Below are 20071 nucleotides of genomic sequence, written 5' to 3' on the forward strand. Positions count from 1 at the left end.
CAGGCGGCCAACGCGGCAGTACAGTGGGTCCCACGTATTCTTGCAGGAGTGGCCTTTTCTTATGAAAAGGCTCCTTGGAGACAGAAAAGGGCAGACACTGGAAAGCCTTGAGCTATCTTCCACTTCCTGCAGTTCTCCCCCTTGTTGAAACAAATAAGCCCTTTTCTGATTGGCGACCCTAAGGGTGTAATGATTCAAGAGCCTCTAACCACGAACAAAGTGTTCACCAAGAGACAAAATGGACAAGCACAAATGTGGCCTCTAAGGGCACACTCACAAAACCCACAATGGACAAACACAAGAGAGACTCACAATATAAAAAATATTATTTTATTAACGATCTCAAAATATCCAAGAAGCATACATGAACAAAGGGGTTTACCCCTATTTATATACAAGGTAGAGAGAGAGAAAAGAGAGAGTAAAGAGAGAAAGCCCTCTCTAGCCATTGGACTAGGTCCAATGGCTAGTTTGACTACAAATAAATAAAGCACAAAAAATATATATTATAAAGCATTTCATACGCTAATACAAGATCTATTTTTCTATTGTATTCTTGTGGGTTTTGTGCCTTTGTGCTCTTGTGGAATTCGTGCCTTCGTGTATCTCTTTTATGATATTGTCATCAGTCCATTAGAGACCGTAGTATATTTGTGCACTTGTGTAGCCCTTCGTTGGCATTGTAATTATGCACTCTTGTTTCATTACACATACTCCTCTCGGACGTAGTGACAATCTATTTCGATATGTTTGTACATTTGTTGGCAATGTATATCATACTTTTGTTGTCACAACATATTTTTTAGGCTCTTGTCACTTAAACTCCCATACCTGCCAGTAGTATTTGTAGTCAGACAACCTTCATCGTGGTTGTAGCCATGACCCGGTATTCAACTTCAGTTGACGAAAGTGAAACTTGTTACTTCTTACACCGTCACGTATTAGAGATTCACTTAAGAAAACACAAAAACCTGTGATTAAGTATTTACTATTGGGATCACCTCTCCAGTCAGCATCACTATAAGCAATTAAATCAAATGTAGATAAAGCATACAAGAATAGGTCTCAAGTAAGAAAAGTTTTAATATATCTAATAATGCGCAAAATTGTTCTCATGTGAACAGAAGTGAAAACACTTTGAAATTGACTAGCTGTGTGAACATCGTGTGCTATATCAGGTCTAGTAATTAAAAGGTAAGAGAGTACTCTAATAAGCTGTTTGTAAGGGGGTTGAATCTTTGAGAGGTTCTATAAAATCTGTAAACTTTTAAGAGAAAATAAATAAAGGAATTACCTTATTTTGAGTTAAAAATGTGTTTTTATCTTTTATTGTAAATTTTATGTGTTTTATACGTTTAATTCTAGTTTTCTGACAAAAAAGGGTAAAATGGTCATTTTAATCATTGCTGTAAATAAAATATTATTAAAGTATTCAATTTAAAAAATTTAATGAGTCACAAACCCATTTAGGCATTTTGAGGTGTTTCGAACTTAACGAGATATATTTTAATGGTTCTCGAAATATTTTCGTAAAAAGGATATTTTATTCATAAAATTAGTTTCGAAAACATTTTAATTTAATAGAATATCAACTTTAAAATCAAAATTTTGTCTAAAATAGGATTATTAACCTTTAATTAAATTAAATTTATTATTATCATATTTATACATGACCCATTTCATCATGAAAACCCCGGGTTAAATTTTAAATGGCTTTTGTTCGCATTTTCTAACATTTTTTTTGTTTTTCTTGTGTTCCTTGAGTCGGGCCCGAATCGGACCCGATGATACACCTGTAAATGCCCTAACGCAAAACCCATTCCAATTTTTGCTTCATTTTAGGAAGGAGAGCTATTTTGACTCCCAATCCTGAACATCTGAGAGCCCACATAGCGACAAGGGAACCAACAACAATAGCATGCTGCAGTGTGGCCTGCCAAACCGCATGACCAAGCCCTCTAGCAAGATGCACAAGGAACCTTGCAATTGTGCTGGTAGCAACGAGTAGGGACCCGATTCCGTTGCGACAAAGGGAAAGCAAACACAGAGACCCGAAAAGCACCAGCCGTGCACAAAGACATGTGCACGATAGACATGCAGAGAAGCCAAGCACCTCGTGGCAAACTAGTACAGCTCACAGCTACGACGATGCCGGGCATCAAAGCCAACACCACTCATGCGCCAATGCATGCATAGCATGCCTGAAGCCCCACCCACAAGTTGGCACTGTAATGAAATGGTGGTCTTCAACAAATGCACAAATAACTCACAAACAAGTGTCTATTGGAGACACTACAAGCATGACCCTTGAAAGGGTATAAAAGGAAGAACACTTGAAAAATAAATAATACTTTATTCATAAACAAAATGCTTAAGAAGCATGGTGATTTACATTGAAGGGGTTCACCCCTATATATACAAAAAAGTGGGAGAGAAGAGAGCTCATTTTGAGCTCTCCAAAAGAGACGTTGGATTCCAACGTCTCTTAATATAGCTGTTGGACTACAGTCCAACAGCATTTATTATTATAGCTGTTGGACTATAGTCCAACAACATTTATTATAGCTGTTGGACTACAGTCCAACAGCTATTTGCACAGTCAAGTTCCAACAGGAACTTGACTGGATCAAATATCTAGTTTCTATTGAACTAGATGCTAAAAAAGAAAATAAAGAAAAATAGAAAAAGAAAATAATAAAAGAAAATATAATAATATTAAATAATATATATATATATATATTACAGTTTACATTTTAACACTCCCCCTCAAACTTACGGTACAATGAGCGAAAGTTTGTCTAAGAGGAAGTGAAATCTGGGAGCAACGAGAGGCTTGGTGAAGAAGTCTGCTAATTGATATTCTGATGTAACATATGGCAGATCAATGGTTCCATGTAAGTATTCCTCTCTGACATAGTGACAGTTCATCTCAATGTGTTTAGTGCGCTCATGGAATGTCCGGTTGCTTGCAATATAGATCGCACTTTTGTCGTCACAACACATCTTTGAAGCTTGCGTTGCTTTAGCTCCCATATCCGTTAGCAATCGTCTGAGCCAAACAACTTCCATAGTGGTGGTTGCCATGGCTCTGTATTCAGCTTCGGTGGAGGAAAGAGAGACCTTCTGCTGCTTCTTGCACCTCCACGAAATTAAGGTTTCACCTAGGAACACACAAAAACCAGTAGTTGAGTGTCTATTATTGGGATCAACTCCCTGTTTGTCGCCTCCGGTGATGATCATATCGTCCACATAGAGAAGAAGAAGAATGATGTCTGCATCAAATTTCTTAACAAACAAAGCAGTGTCAATTAAACAAGGTTGAAAACCAATATCAAGCATAACATGACTAAATCGGTCATACCAGGCTTTTGAAGCCTGTTTAAGACCATAAAGAGCTTTTTCTAGACGAAGAGCTTTACCCTTAGGGATACTAATACCAGGTGGGGCTTCCATGTATACTTCTTCAACGAGATTCTCATTCAGGAAAGCATTTTTGACATCTAATTGAAAGATAGGCCATGTTCTAATGGAGGCCAAGGCTATTAAAGTTCTAACAGTGGTCATACGGACCACAGGAGCAAATGTTTCTTCATAATCGATGCCATACTCTTGGGCATATCCTTTTGCTACTAAACGGGTCTTATATCTTTCCAGGATCCCATCACTTTTGGTTTTGACTTTGTATACCCACCTACAACCTATAGGTTTCTTACCCAGAGGAATATCTTGTATCGTCCAAGTATTGGCCTTTTCTAGTGCATCTAATTCTATTTTCATGACTTCTATCCATTCTATATGATTTTTTGCTTGAGAATAGGATGATGGTTCAACATATGATTGTATTAATATAATGGCGACCCTATACGTGGGTGAAAAAGATTCATAAGACACAAATTTTTCTGGAGGTTTAGAGATTCTAGACGTTCTTCTAGGTGAGACTTCAGAGTATTTTTGTAATGCACATAGAAGATTTTGCTCTCTACGTCTTGAATATTGTAGACTAACATCCCTATGGATTTGCTCTTCATTATCATCATTTTCAGCAACAATAGGAATTTAATCATTGTCAAGGTCACATCCAACATCACATTCATTGGATTTTGAAGTTGGATCAATTAAAAACGAGTATTCAGTGACATCCTTGGATTTTTCAAATTCAAAGAAGCTTTCTTTTTCCAAAAAAGATACATTTCTTGACACATATAATTTGTCATTTTGAAAATCGAAACACCTGTAGCCTTTTTTATTATCAGCATATCCTAAAAAGGCACATGGGACTGCACGAGGAGAGAGTTCGTCATTTCTGTTGGTGAAAACAAAACATTTGCATCCAAAGACTCTTAATCTAGAATAATCTGGAGTTAAATTAAAGAAGTTTTTCTATTGGAGTTGTATTCTTTAATGAGGAAGATGGCATCCTATTAATAAGGTAGCTGGCAGTTAAGACCGCTTCAGCCCAAAAACTTTTTGAAACTTGATTTGCAATTAGCAATGTCCTAGTAGTTTCCATAATGTGCCGATGTTTGCGTTCGGCTAGGCCATTCTGTTGTGGAGTGTGTGGACATGATCTTTGATGTGTAATACCATGTAAATTGAGATAGCCTTTGAATTCGTTGGACATAAATTCTCCCCCTGAATCAGTGCGAAAAACAGAAATATCATTTTGAAACTTATTTTTAACCATTTTATGAAATATTTGGAAGTTAGCAAAGACATCAAATTTATGTTTAAGAAAATAAATCCAAGTATGTCTAGAAAAGTCATCAACAAAAATGACATAATATGTATAACCACCTTTGGAAATAACTGGTGCGGGGCCCCAAACATCCGAATGTATTAACTCAAGTGGTCGTGAGGAAACAAAAGTTCTACTAAAAAATTGTAACCTTTTCATTTTGCCAAGAATGCAGTCTTTACAAGAAAAATTTTCAGAATTACAAAATTTTTCCAAACTTGGAAAATATTGAATTTTAGACATATCATAAATCCAATTCTAATTTCTGAATATTATAACAAAATGCATTCTTGGGTAATTCCAAAAAGTCCATGTAATAAAGTCCGTCTTCTCTATGGCCTTCCCCAATCAGCTTCCCTGACTGGCGATCCTGTACCCAACAACCATGAGAAGAGAAGGAGATATTACATCCATAATCAGATATTTGCGAGACAGATAAGAGATTCAAATTAAGTTTAGGGATATATCTAACTTCTGGGATAAAAAATCTTTTGGATTTTTGAAGATTTTCAAAACATCCTATTCCTTTTACTTCGAGAGATGTGCCATCGGCTGTAAAAACCTTTGACACACTTGAGTTATTTTTAAGACATTCGGATAGACTATTAACATTTGGGGTCATATGAAAAAAAGCACCAGAATCTAAAAGCCAAGGAAAGTTACCTGGACCGGAGAAAGATGCAACTGCCGCTCCAGTTGAGGCTTCGGTTGAGGAGGATACCCCTTTGAGAAGAGGTTGAAGGATTTCCATCAGTTAGCCATAGATACAGGTGCATCTTGATCTTTTGACTAAGATTCAACAGACGCAACTTTTTTTTCTTCTCTTCTTTTTAACTTTGGACATTGAGGCCTATAGTACACCGGTTCATGACAATGATGACATAACTTTTCTTTTATCAAAGTCGTCGTTTTGCCTTCCAAAATGAGGCGGCTTGTAAGTACGAGTATGATTCCCCGGTCTAGATACAGCTAAAACGAAGTCATCATCAACTTTTGGAGTATTTTTTCTAAGTCTATTTTCCTCCATAGTGAGCTCTTCTATAGTATCAACAATAGAAGGAATTTTTCCACGATGTAAAAGAGCCGATTTGGTGGATTCAAACTCTGGCCTTAGACCATTCACAAATTGATAGAAATGTTCCATATCGAGTTGCTTTTGGCGAAGCTCGATGTCTTCGGCACAATGCCATTTGGGCTCAAGAAGAGCCAACTCTTCCCAAAGTTCGGACAACTCATTATAGTATTCTCGAATAGTTTTATCTTTTTGAGTCATTGTCCGAACTTTATCTTGTAAATTGCATACATGTGCAATATCTTTAAGGGAATACATGTTTTTGAGGTATTCCTAAGCCTTATCGACATACTCAAACTTAGCTAGACTAGAGCATTTTTTAATGTCTATGCTATTGATGAGCCATGACATAATTTTTGCATGCCCTATCCTCCATTCTTTCTATTTCTTTTCATAAGTGGCTAACGCCTTACTCTTCTCTTCTTCCGTTAGAGGAACCTCTTTATCACCCTCTTTCTTGGTAAGAGATAGTTTAGGTTCCAAATCGGAACCATCCACTATACCCCATAAACTTTTTCCCCAAATGTGGTGCTTCATAATCGAAGCCCACATTACATAGTATCATTTAGCTTCATAGGAATGATGGTGATCTTATCATTGTCATCCATTTTTTACAAGGATAAGAGAGGAATAAATAGAAAGAGAGAGAGAGAGAGAGAGAAAAATAAAAAGAAAAGAAAAAGAGTAGACAAAGGAATAAGAGAGGATACAAAACCAAAAATTTTTGTAGCACAAGTTCGCCTTTCTTCAAACAAATCTTCTTGAGCCAAGAACAAGGTGATGAAACACCTTTTGTAAATGTGGCACGGAAATCGAGGCGGAAGCACTTCAAGATCTAAGAATTTCGTAGCTTTGATACCATGTAATGAAATGGTGGTCTTCAACAAATGCACAAATAACTCGCAAACAAGTGTCTATTGGAGACACTACAAGCATGACCCTTGAAAGGGTATAAAAGGAAGAACACTTGAAAAATAAATAATACTTTATTCATGAACAAAATGCTTAAGAAGCATGGTGATTTACATTGAAGGGGTTCACCCCTATATATACAAAAAAGTGGGAGAGAGGAGAGCTCATTTTGAGCTCTCCAAAAGAGACGTTGGATTCTGTCTCTTAATATAGCTGTTGGACTACAGTCCAACAACATTTATTATTATAGCTGCAACAGCATTTATTATAGCTGTTGGACTACAGTCCAACAACTATTTGGACAGTCAAGTTCCAACAGGAACTTGACTGGATCAAATATCTAGTTTCTATTCAACTAGATGCTAAAAAAGAAAATAAAGAAAAATAGAAAAAGAAAATAATAAAAGAAAATATAATAATATTAAATAATATATATATATATATATTACAATTTACATTTTAACAGGCACAATGGTCGAACGACTGAGCAGGCAAGCCAGGGGCAACAAACACGCCAAAAGCGAGAGAGGGGGAGCAAGGAGGGGCGCGGCCCCTCCCTTGCAAAGACCAAGGAGGGGCTCGGCCCCTACCCTGTAGAAACGAAAAGGCAGGGAGGGGCTCAGCCCCTCCCCTACGAAAACAAGACACCAGGGAGGGGCTCGGCCCCTCCCCCGTGAAATCAGGACAGCAGGGAGGGGCATAACCCCTCCGCTGCGAAGACGGGGAGAAAAAGAAGAAGAAGAGCAAAGAAAAGGGGGAAGAAGACACATGAAAAAGAAGGGAAAAGGTTACCTGCGAAGACGGCCGACAACGGGCTGCCAACGTTGAGGCCACGATGGCCGGAAGAGCGGGACGAAGGGGCGACGTGGGGTGTCAGGTGATCGTTCGAGATCTCAGCAGAGGGGGCCGACGGTGTTGTCGAAGAACCCAGCGAGGTTGAGAGAGAACGGAAGGCAGAGAGAAAGAGAGCTTTGGGCAGCGTCGGGGACGTCGGCCGAGCTGCTGGAGCGGGAGGAGGTGGTGGGTCGCTGGGGGCTTCAGTCGCCGGCGGCAGCACGAAAGAAGAAGATGACGGGAGGCGGAGAGGAGAGAGAAAAGGGGCGAGGGTTTTGCCCCTCGCCTCACAACCTGCGTCTTTCAAAGACACTGGTTCTCGATTCTTCGAGAAGCCGGGTTCGGGTCAGGCTCGGATCCGGGTCCAGCACGGTGGACCAACCTCGGCACGTGCCCGACACGTGTCCGACACAATTTTTTTTTCCTCGTGGGCTTTACACGGAGTAGGCAGCTCTCTCTCTCTCCCTCTCTCTCTCTCTCTCTCTCTCTCTCTCTCTCTCTCTCTCTATATATATATATATATATATATATATATATATATATATATCAGGTCACATGTTACATCTTGAACAAAGTATGTTCTGAAAGTGTTCTCTCTTTGCCCATCTAATCATCGAATGCAAAAAGGAGAATAAATGCCATGATAATTTTCTCCACTCTATGGAATGCAACAATCAGTTGAACAACAAAACTCAATTTACAAGAACTATGAAAGCAGTATGACAGAACATACTGAAATTTTTGAGAAGGGCAAAAAATATGGACATATATTACCATAAGTCTGTAACGAGGTTCAAATATATTCAATGATAGCTTTTGTCCAGGAAGCACCACGTCCATGACAAAGAGAGGCATCAAATCACTACCCATGTTCGTCAAACTGTCAACCTCAGATTTCCTCTCAGCATACTCATCAGCAAAGTTCTTCTGTATTATGTTCTTCAGGGTCACACTATACAAGTGAAATGGAATATAAAACAACAGGAAACAAAATACACTGAGAAAAAAGGGGCAAGCAGCAGAATAAAGTCTATGAGTATCTGGAGTCTAGACTACCTGACAGGGTATGCTTTAGGACTGATAAATAGAACAGTGCGGCACATGGGGCACTTATTGCCTGTCATGATGGATATATGGATCAACAAATGTTTATTTAGACTTATCTGGAGCAACAAAAAAGTTGATCAAGCTGACCGTGATCCATTGATTGTAGAAGACAAGGACGGCAAAATGAATGTCCACATGGTGTAGTCACAGGCTCATATAGCAGCTTGAAACATAATGTGCAGTCAAAATCATCACTACGCTGTAATTTGGCACCTCTCGTTCTTCCCTCAGAAGCAGCTGTAATCTTTTCCAAATTCTGAATTGATCTCTGAAGAGGAATGCTAGATGCCCAGATGTCCAAAATTCAAGACAAACACAATTTTGGGACACAGAAATGGAATCAACAATCTTATAGCACTTTTCTGGTAATAACCAATCATCAAGATATTGCAAAATAAGGAGCATATCTATACTAATAAGCTGATGCAAATAGTTACCAAAGGGGGTCAACTTGCAGGCCCAAGAGAAGGGTTTCCCTTGCTTCATCATATCGCTCTAGCTGTCAATTTGTCATCAAAATTAGAAAGATTAGTTGAATATAGCTTAAAATTATACAAAGAGAAGCCAAGCATAAAATTTTAACATAACAGAGTACGGTGATAGAAATGGCATAAAAAGAACATCTATTCCTCAATATCAACTGCAAAACTAGCATGTCTGCAGATAAATTGAGTGGATATAATTATAAAATTTAAGACTAAATAGAAGGTCTAAATGAGCATCATACTAATGAAGGGTCAGGCCATTTGTAATGCCAGTTATTTGAATCATGACAAATTTATTTTTCTAACTTACAGCCCTATGTCTGAATAATGGATTAGCTCAAGTCTCTGGGGGATGAGCCAAGTAAGCAATCAAATTTCACAGGAATTTATGACCTGAATTTGAGCAGATTGCAGCCTGCATTCACCCACTTCTTTTGCAGCCCATCAATGATGACATATAGTACCATTAGTGGGGGAGGCTCAAATGATGCTACTAACATGCTAAAGCAGAAAACTGATTTTTTTGTGATAACAGATCCTTTCTCCTCAGCCCTTCATGCTCCCCACTGCAGGTGAACTAACTAACAAGTAGTTATCTTCTGCCACATGATGAACCCAGTTTTGACTTTTGTCCCAAGAAGAAGCCACCAGTTTTCTCATCTGGAACCTATCTGTCATCTAAGAACAATACAGGAACCATTTTTCAACATGATCATATCTTGAAACCAATATGATTAATCTGCATGACAACCATAAGGGCATTCTGTCATTTAAGTTATATTGGTTCTCATATAAAAAGGATGTCCAACTTAAGAGAGCACTGAATGTCCCCTTGACTGCTTTACATCTCCCAGCTTTCCTTGTGTTTTCTTATTCTTTGTGTAAAGCATGGACTCTAAGGCAGATTTCACACGGTATCAAAGCAGGATGATCATAAGTCCAATTAAATCCAAGTTATCATTTTTTTTTCTTAATCTCTTGTCTTGATTCTTAAGCTCTCTTTTTGCACCTCAGTCTCTCATTTTCTTCTTTAATCTTTCTCTTTATCTTTTTTCCTTCATATTCTCCTTATATCATTTACGGTGGTTTGGACATATTCGGCGAAGGCCTAATGATGCTCCAGTTAGAAGGATGGAGAAATGGGAAAATATATTAGTTAAAAGAGGTCGGGGTAGCCTAGGAAGACTTGAATGGAGATGATAGGAAAGGATATGAATGCTTTGAACCTCACCGAGGACATGGCATTGGATAGAAATGATTGGAGGAGAAGGATTCATGTGGAAGACCCAGAATGATTTTCTTTGTTGGTTCATATCGCCGACCCCAATTGTTTTGGGATGAAGGCGTAGTTGTTGTTGTTTGTTGTTGTATTCTCCTTATATCATTGTCTTTTAGAATTGTTATCCTTTTCTTCCATCTCTTCAGTCTAACTGTAATCTATTCTTCTCTTTAGTCATCCTCCCTCTAAAAATAGATATGCAATGGAAGGGGAATTTTAATATAAGAAACAAGGTTTGTCACTTGTCAAGAGTTGTGTATATATGTGCATTACTATTGTAAAATTGTATATATATATATACATTTTTTATGTATATACTTTTTCTATTCTTTATCTTTCTTTCTTTTTATTTTATTTTATCTAGTTCACTTTGAACTAGAACATTTTTCTAGTTCTCTTTTTGAACTAGAGTTTGCTAGTCAACACAAGGTTGACTAGTCAAAAGAGATGTTGGAGCAAGCTCCAACGACTCTATTTATGACCGTTGGAGCTTGCTCCAACAGCTATTTTGAGCTCTCCTCCTCTCCCTTGTATTTGTATATAAATAGGGGTGATCCTCTCTCATTGTATTAAAAGAAGCTTTTCGCATTTTTTTGAGGTTTCAATAAATTATTATTTTTACATATTGTGTTTGCCCTTTATGTCATTTGTGAGTGTGCCCATTAGTGACTTTTGTTATTGTGCACCTTGTAGCCCTTTAGTGGCATTGTATTTGTGCACACTTCATTTCATTACAACTATTACTGTGATACACCTCTTTATGTATTTATTTGTACATTGTATTCTTTTTAGGGGTATTCTTGCCTATATAAAAGTAGCATAGAGTCAACTGATTTTGTCTTGTAGTGTAGTAGAAGAGACGTTTACCTTATATGGGTGTAAACTTCTTCTTTTCGTCTTAATAAAGCTTCTCTTGAAACCCTCTATCTTCTTCTGTCTTGTGTGGCTCCTCTCTTTGGCTTGATAACATTATTAATCGACATTGACTTAACGTTAGATCTTAAAAGAAAATGTAGAGAGAGGTTAATGCCATCTGCTGGTGTCAGAATCTAAACTCAAAATCTGGACCCTTACGTCATCATTTTTGGTTCAGTTTCTCAGCCAAAGTGGACCCTAAACCTTCCTGAGTTTTGATTAGTTAGGATAGATTCATCCACTTCTTGCTCTTTTCCTATCGATTCTTTGAACCTCAATCAGTTGGTAACTAAGTACATGCCTCTAGTTCCATAACCTACAAATGCAAATCATACTTTCTATCAGCAATCCTGATTTAATGTGGCACTTAATAGGTTATGATCATGTCCACATGGAGTTTATCTTCATTGATCAAGGGGAAATCGATGATGGTGATGCCAATCAGAGCATCAAATAAAGGACCCTAATTTCTGACAATAGAAAGCAGAAAACCGCTACATATATCACTACAACCCTATCACAAGACCTTGACATATATAAGTATGTCCACATAAAGTTCATCCTTACTGATCAAGGGGAAACCAATGTTTGGTGACCAGTCAAAGAGTTCAGAAAAAGAACTTTGATTTTATTACTTGGCATTAAATGACTAGACAACAGTGTGTCTATTACAGTAGTTGTTTTTTTTTTTGCACATTTCTACTGATTATTTGCACAAGAATTATGAAAAATTTTGCATCAGTAGCTTAAGTAGACCTCAAGCCCAAGGTTTACCATCTCAAAATTGAGTTTGGGGATATCAAACAAGGTAACTCAAAATGCGTTCATGTTGAGAGCCGGAGTAGACTGCATTAGATGTATTGGGGACATTCAATGTCACATGGGTGCGGGTGCGGCACTTTCAAAAAACTTGGGTGCGGGGGTGCGGCAAATATATATATATATATATATATATATATATATATATATATATATATATAGTCCAAAAGTTGGACAAAAATGACCTTGGGTGCGGTCAATGCACCCAGGGTCAGGTTGACAGCACCGGGTGCCGCACCCGCGTCGCGTCGACGTGGGTACGGCACCCAGTTTGCCGAGTCCCTGTGACATAGGGGACATTTTAGCAATTTTTTGCCGCTTCTTTTGTAGTCATGTTACTTCTTTCTTCCAGGGGTATTTTCATCTTTTATGACATACCCTAATGTACTCTCAATACTTCTCTCATTCTTCTTCTTATCCTCCTACTTCCCTTTTCTTCCCCTTATTCTATCACCCTTCCTTTGCAATCTGTATCTAACACTTCTAACATCTTTAAAATGTAGACTCATAGCCTTGAACTATCAGAGCTTGGATAATGATCTGGTGTGAAGACTTGAGCCACAATATTTTCTCCAACTAATGTTAGCAGTCAACCAGGACTAGAGTAAGGTATGGGTGATTGTGCATCCTTTGGTATAGTATTAAGGGAGGCATGATTTTTTAAGCCTTTTTCCTGCTAGCAGGCCTCATTACAGGCTTCTTAGTTTTTTTTATGGTTGGGGACCCTAAAAAGGGAGGGGGGGGGGGGGGTTACAGGTTAGAAGGTAACAAAATCTATTAAATGAGTTTGTTTGAAAAAGGGAAGAAAATATGAAGTTTCTTGTGGTGTTTAAGTTCACGTTTGGAAGCAAGAAAATTTCTCATAGGAAAAGAAAATTTTGTCTATGAGAAAGTTTTGATATGATCATTTTCACTTCTTTGTGTAGTATGAGAAAAGCGGAGTAGAAAATATAAGAAAAATGAGAGAGGGAGAGGTGGGTCGGCCACATCCATGAGAGAGAGAGAGAGGTGGTTCGACCATATATACCATAGAGAGAGAGAGAGATGGCCCGACTACAACCAAGAGAGAGATAGAGTCTTGAAAATGGTGGTGGTGGGAGGAAGATGAAGATGGAGGAATCTGTTGTTGTGGCAACCCATGGAATGAGATGTGTTGTGGTGAATGGTTTCTCTAATGCAAAAAAATCTTTGATAGAAAAAATTCCTCCACCCCCCTAGGTAGAGGAATTTTTCATATTAAAAATCATACTTTTTAGAAAAACTTTCTTTTCAAAAAAATTCTCTCGTTTGGAATGGTTGGAAAGTTATAATTTTTTCTTTCCTACTATTTTCTCACTTCCAAACGTGCCCTAAGGCTGGCAACAAGATGGAAAAAGAGGAAATCAACCCCTGTAGAGATAGTTTCTTCAAGTGAGTGTGAAAAATGAAACCCTATTCATAATTCCGTATATTATTTATTCCCAATCAAATATTTCTCTCTTATGTCTATATAAATCTGAGAGATTCCTTTATATATATATATAGAGAGAGAGAGAGATGGAACATGCTAAATGGGTTTTTCGGGCATTTTTGTTTTATTTTTAAATTCTGACGTACAGATGTGATCTATGTACTTGATTTTATAGGGATCAGCTCTTGGAGCATTCGATTCCGACACATGGGTGGGTTTTTATAAGGTTCAAAAAATCAACAGTCCAAAATCTTTGTAAATTTTTTAGGCTCCAAATATCATTTTTTCATCAAAAACACATGATCTAGATGTGGATTCCTAGTAAATTGGTCATGCTGAACACATCTATGGGGTCAGAACCGTGAAAAAAGCACTGGAAAAGCAGAAAAACTCATTTAGCATGTTCCCATCACTCTTTATATATATATATATTATTTATTTATATCTGTTGTACCCATTTATTTCTTTTTATGTTAAATACACAAAGGGTTTTGGATCACCCAATATATGTGTGAAAATCTTATATTTAATCTAATCATGCTTACTGCTGCCATGATCTACCAAAAAAGGAAAAAAAAGTTCATACACAGTATAAGTGTTGCAGCCCTTTGATTTTTTATTTTGCTCATATGATGTCTTTATGATTACACAGAGTCAATTTGGAACCAGAGAAAATGTCTTTGTATTGACAGCATAGAGATTATGGAGAATATGTAAGTAGCCATTTCTGGACTGTCTTTAACTTCAGTGACTCAGTCCCCATGACTTCTAGGGTGCAGCTGATGCCAACCATGGTGTTGCTTAGATATAATCCCTTTGAGCATCTTTACTTTCTTGACCTCTTGTAAATATGCAGGTTTGATGTGTTTCTTTCAAATGTGAAGGATGAATTCTCTATGTCCAGTTAAATATCTTCCGCTTGGTATCCTTAGTATCAAAACAGAAGCGATATAAGGGATAAAACCGTTGTACTCTTATTTCATTCATTCTACTTGATGAACAGTTACTCTTCTTTCATGTCTCGTTTCAATCTGTGTACACGTTATAGTAGCAGGCTTTTTTTTCCTCTTGTCAAGGTTATCTAACAGAATATCGTCAATGATGTTATGTTCACAGCCTAGGGATGATATCTAATATGCCACATATAGTTGAAACATTGTCAGAGAAAGCAATCTCACCAAAATTAGAGCCTTGGATTTCAGATAGTACACTTTGGTTGAGCTTGGCCGAACATTCGTCACTTTCTCGGCGTCCTTTAAAGCGAGCTGAAATAGGGATCCGAAAAGTTTTAAGAAGGATGGATCTAGTGTATATCCAAAAAAGAGAAATAAAAAAATAAAAAAGAAAACATAAAGCACAAGAAATCAAAGCCATACTTCAGCATAAGTTGTGGGATCCAGGCCATCCAATGGCTGATACTCCGACAACGATGCAGCTCGATTCCGCAATTGCTCGCTAAACCTAAGCCACAGTACTCGAGTGTAAAACAAATCTACGAACTCAAATCGCCAACTATGGCTTGAAGAGCAAAACAGGGTGATAGAACTTGAGATTAAAAGCTCCAACACGAATTGCTTCTTCTTCTGCTTATTCCAATCATAAACACGATATAGAGTTAAAATTGCAGATTCGAAGAAAACAAGCTCACCTAGAAAAGGCAGCGCTTCGATTGCTGAGGACGATCGGTTCACAATCTTTCGAGAGCCGGGCCTTGGAGTAAAGAGTGATAGCCTAAGACACAGAGTTGCAAGAAAGAAGAAAAGAAAAGAACGTCTTGATCATGTGCATCAGAACTGGTATCACGCAGACATGGACACAATCAACCATCTATCTATAATCATTAACCAAAAAAAGAGAGGGGAAAATAAGAAAAAAATAAGATAGTTTAAACGTGGGAATCCGATTTTAGCGCCGAGAAAACAAGAGAAGAGCAATCAGGAGGAAAAGATACAGAAGGAAAGCAAGAAAGCTCGGGTTACAGTACCTCTCGAAGCCTACGCTCTCGAAAAGCTCGGTTTCCCTGCTGCACCAGATCAAAGACTTGGCCGAGATGCTCACGCGACGTGTTGAGTTCCGCATGATCGCCCTGACCGAACGATGCGCATGTATATATGCAATTGGGGAAAACGAAAAGATTGTTTCTGAGAATTGAATATCCATTGATGATGCCAAGTGAGAGAAAGGCAGCAGAGAACAACGATTGAGCAAGTAGGAAAGGTATAAATACCAGTCGCAATTCTTCCACATCATCAAACTCTTGCAGGTCCCCAAACGCAGCGGCAGAGCTTGGGTCCGCCATAAAGTCGTCTCTGCAGGAATCCGTCCCTCGCTCTGCCCTGAGCAAAAATCACACAACCTGATGATGATGGTCACGACTCACGATACTACTCTCTTTTTCTTCTCTTGCTTGCGCAATTCCCATGCCAGGAGGAACTCGCGGCTCTGGTGCGAATACGTGGCTGCTTAGCTTGCATAATCGGGTGTGGTGTGGAAGAGGCCCTCTCCAGTCAACCCCCGAGCCTAGGGACGTCGGGAGAACGAATCCGAGTCCTGACTCATATAGGCGCATCGCCCGTCCGCCCGCCCCGCCAAGGCGGCAGACTAGCGCGGGGAGGAGCGGAGGACTCCCTCAAAACGATTTGAGGGAACACTCAGAGATCAGACGGTAGATCGCATTGCACACTTTGAATTAGGGGTGTCAACGGGTCTGGTTTACTCGGACCCGACCTGAACCAAACCCCATAGGATCCAGTGATAAATAATAAGACCCGGGTTCAGACCCGTCCCATTAATACATGGACCCAGGTATAGTTTATGAAAATTTATATCAGACCCAACAGAGTTACAACCTGCAATTTTTCAATGTAAAAATGTTAAGAAAATATGGTTTTACCAGGTCTGGTTCATGTAGTTCTTATCAGGTTGAGTTATGATTTTTCTTATAGTGGACCCTATTAGACCCAAGTTCAGACCCGACATCATACCCCAAAACCCAGTCCAAGTCCTGGGTTTGAACCAAAGCCGACCCGTTGACACTCTACTTTGAATGTGCCGCCCTCCACTCCATGTGCTGTTGAGCCAAAGCAGGATCAGGTGCAATCACGTTGCACAAACTCAACGTGCCGCTGCATTTGATCAGCCTCCAGCTTATATCGTACAGCCTTTCCGAGTGCAACAGCGGATGCAATGTTATTAGTGGAACAGGAACATTGTATTTGTGCATTGCACCTGATTCCAACACAACTGACAGACTGTCAACCAGAAGAAGGGCAACCGAGTGCACTTGCACCTTATCAGCCCTCTTCAAAGGTGTCAGCTTCATGATGGCACCAATAAGGGGTTGGCACACCTGGCTAGTTGGATTGACTTCAAGCTTTCTTGTCAGAGGAGGTCGAAAGACACTCGAGATGCGTCTTTTACTGCATTTCTTAAGCCAAACTACCCCGGTGAGCAGGGAGAAATTGATGAGTTTAATATTCGGTGTTATTCGAGGCGCATAACTATTAAGTCATATGTTCAAGCATTATCTTCTCAATAGATGCATTGAGAAAGGTTTGCTTGCTAGTGATCAAACCTTGGATTGTGTTATTTCTATTTTAAAATATACTTTTTTGAGTTGTGAAATTTTTGTGTATCGTGAACTATTGGTTTTTTAAGCTCCTAAAAAACTTGCATTCAAAATTCATTTTTTACTTTAGTGTCTTTTTTTTGTTTTGGATCATAAAAAAAAACATTTTCTATTGAAAAAACATTGTAAATCAAATGCATATGGTCTAATCTATAGAAAACATCTAAGGTACATGAAAAAAGGTGATTTATACTCAATAGTCAGGTGCCTCTCATAGCACCAAATATTAACTCTCTCTCTCTCTCTCTCTCTCTCTCTCTCTCTCTCTCTCTCTCTATATATATATATATATATATATATATATATATATATATATATATATATATATATATATATATTATTGACTCACTTTGTTTATTTTATTGTGTAGTAATTTAAGTAATGACGATTATGAAGATGATAGCTTAGATCATATGTGTGGTAATGTGAATGAGAGTTCTTGTTTTTACAAGAGCCATCTATTTTAATTATACAGTAATGATGTTGAAAACAAGCGGGGTTGAGGATCCTGATTCATTGATTCCAAAGGAAAAGTCTTAGAATTGCTGATTAATGATGCAGCAAGAAGAAAGCATTGAATTTGAATGTAATTGAATTTTGGCAATCTTTCTCATTTTTTAGAATGTATAGAAATTTGTACAAATGAAATGCATGATATTGTTTTCTACTCTTAGTGTACAAAATTTTAAATATATCAACCCTTTCTAGTATATTTTACAGTCGTCTGTAAGTCTGTTTACTATTGCCTATTCTGTGTGAAATGATTGTCATTGTAAGGCACATAATCGTAGTATTAACAGTTTCAAATTTCTTTAAGAAAATACATCAAAAGAGCATACCATTGCCAATTGAATTGATCCGGTTTTACAACCTCCCTAGCAAGAACAGAGTGACCCCACCTGGGGTTTACCTCACAGTGGGACATGCCCATTAAGTGACCCAGTTCTCGATGAGTGTTTTTTGTCATAAAAAAAATGTCTTTCTCCTCAAAGAAATGAAATAGGACATTCATTCTAACCAGTGTTAAAATGAAAAAACATGGTTAAAAAAGTCATAGTAAATAGTAGAGTTTCATGCATGCTTTCTAAAAAATCGAATACACACAGCAAGATGACTCAAATCACACACATAGACGATTACGTGGTTCGGCAATGTGCCTACGTCCATGAGAGAGGAGGGGATCCTTTCATTGTTGTCATTACATACAAAGAGTTACACATATAAATCATTCTTTTCCAACTTTCCAACTGTAAAACCCTCAAAATTTCGACAATGATCAAAATAAATAAATATTATAATTCTTGAAAATGGATACGATAAAGAGATGTAGAGTCGATCCAAATGGATCAAACGGATCGGGTATTTGGATTCAAATACAATATATGAATTCAGATCTCAGATGGAGTCAAAACCCACTTAAAATTCAGTTTCAGATTTTCAATTTCAACTAAATTCGTAAAGCACTTTTCTAAAGCTTCATCTCTTGCGAATATCGCCCTCGTTATGACCATATCCTACGGATATATGTTTTCCAGTAATTCACATGAAATAACAAGTTTTTTTCTCGTTTGGGTCCCAAATTCGGAGATCTACTAGTCATATGTATTATGGCTTTGATTTATAATTCTCGGGACTTGATTCCTCATAAACAGTGCTCATGCCACTTTGTACGTCTTACTTATGCAATTTTGAACATCGCTCATCATTGAAGTAGTTTTAGTCACAAAGAACTGCAACTAAGTAAGGGTTGGCGCACTGGTATGATTGGTTGCCTCAGTAGGAAGAGAACGTGAGTCGAATCACCGTGTATGCAAGAAATTTTGTTAAAAACCGCAATTTTGTAAATTGCGTCAAAAGAGGATAAAATGATTACGATTGCAAGAATATGCAACGAAACAAGAAGTGGTGCACTGGTGGGGCTCGTTACCCCTTAGGTTGAAAAACCCTGGTTCAAATCCCCCTGTGTGCAAGAATGAAGCCTTTTAATATATATATATATATATATATATATATATATATATATATATATATATATATATATATATATATATATATTGGTAACTTTTATATGGATTTTTGCTTAAAAATCAAAGTGGCAATAAATGAGGAGTTAATTAAGAGGAAGGGGCGATTTTTTTTAAGAAAGAAGGGCCCAACCGTCCAGCATTGGGAAGAGCCTCCCTTCCGTTTTTTTTTTCAAAATGGAAGGGAGTTTCAAGAAAGGGAAGTAATGGGCAGCCATTTTGGGAAGGCTGCAATGAAGGCAAATTAATGTTACATTTTTTTTTCTTTAAGAAGGACCTTACAAAAAAATAACGAGTTGCCTTGAAACTCAAGCTCTCTTTCTCTCTCTCACGCCTCCCCTCTCTACCAGCCGTGTGACTCTCTTCTTCGTATCCCTTCCACCATTGATCCCGGCGAGGAACTTGCACAGGGGTACCCAATGTCCGCAAGGAAGAATACTACAATCTTGTATTCGCATTCTCATGATGTAGGTGTTACCGTCCCTTCTTATATATGTGTTTTGTCATTTGATATCGTATGTGAATAATTTTTTTTATAAATCGTGAAGATAGGTTCGTTTTATTCCTGAACATATACATGGTAGGGGGTACAGTTTTTTTTTATATACATGTACGCAGTGCCATGGGAAAACTGTAGGTGTTTGATTAAGTGGATACCTATATATGTACTATGTTACATATATAACTTGTGTGCCTCCTTTTCAACGAATCTGCATAATTCTGGAAAAAAAATTATGTAAGAATTCATGTAAGTCTGACTACCATATTACGTATGCACACTGTCATTTAAACAGATCTGCACTTTTCTGGA

General features: G+C 38.0%; 1 protein-coding gene across 4 annotated transcripts in view; it reads right to left on the reverse strand.

The window, feature by feature from the left end:
• Positions 1-16136, reverse strand: part of LOC149848903 (zinc finger (C3HC4-type RING finger) family protein) — a 39864-nt gene extending 23728 nt beyond the window's left edge. For all 4 annotated transcript variants that reach the window (XR_016430520.1, XR_016430519.1, XM_089997953.1 and 1 more), the window contains exons 1-9: positions 15836-16136; positions 15593-15694; positions 15257-15339; positions 14985-15069; positions 14787-14873; positions 9098-9159; positions 8748-8941; positions 8610-8670; positions 8328-8505 (exon numbers count right to left, since the gene is read on the reverse strand). Coding sequence is in view for 2 of the 4 variants with exons in the window: in XM_089997953.1 (XP_089854079.1) it covers positions 8328-8505; positions 8610-8670; positions 8748-8941; positions 9098-9159; positions 14787-14873; positions 14985-15069; positions 15257-15339; positions 15593-15694; positions 15836-15907 (924 nt within the window). In the remaining 2 variants the exon portion in view is untranslated. The remainder of the gene's footprint in view (positions 1-8327; positions 8506-8609; positions 8671-8747; positions 8942-9097; positions 9160-14786; positions 14874-14984; positions 15070-15256; positions 15340-15592; positions 15695-15835) is intronic.
• Positions 16137-20071: the final 3935 nt, after the last annotated feature.

This window comes from Nuphar pumila, chromosome 1 (genome assembly GCF_984573655.1).
Source record: "Nuphar pumila chromosome 1, dmNupPumi1.hap1.1, whole genome shotgun sequence".
Taxonomy (NCBI): Eukaryota; Viridiplantae; Streptophyta; class Magnoliopsida; order Nymphaeales; family Nymphaeaceae; genus Nuphar; species Nuphar pumila.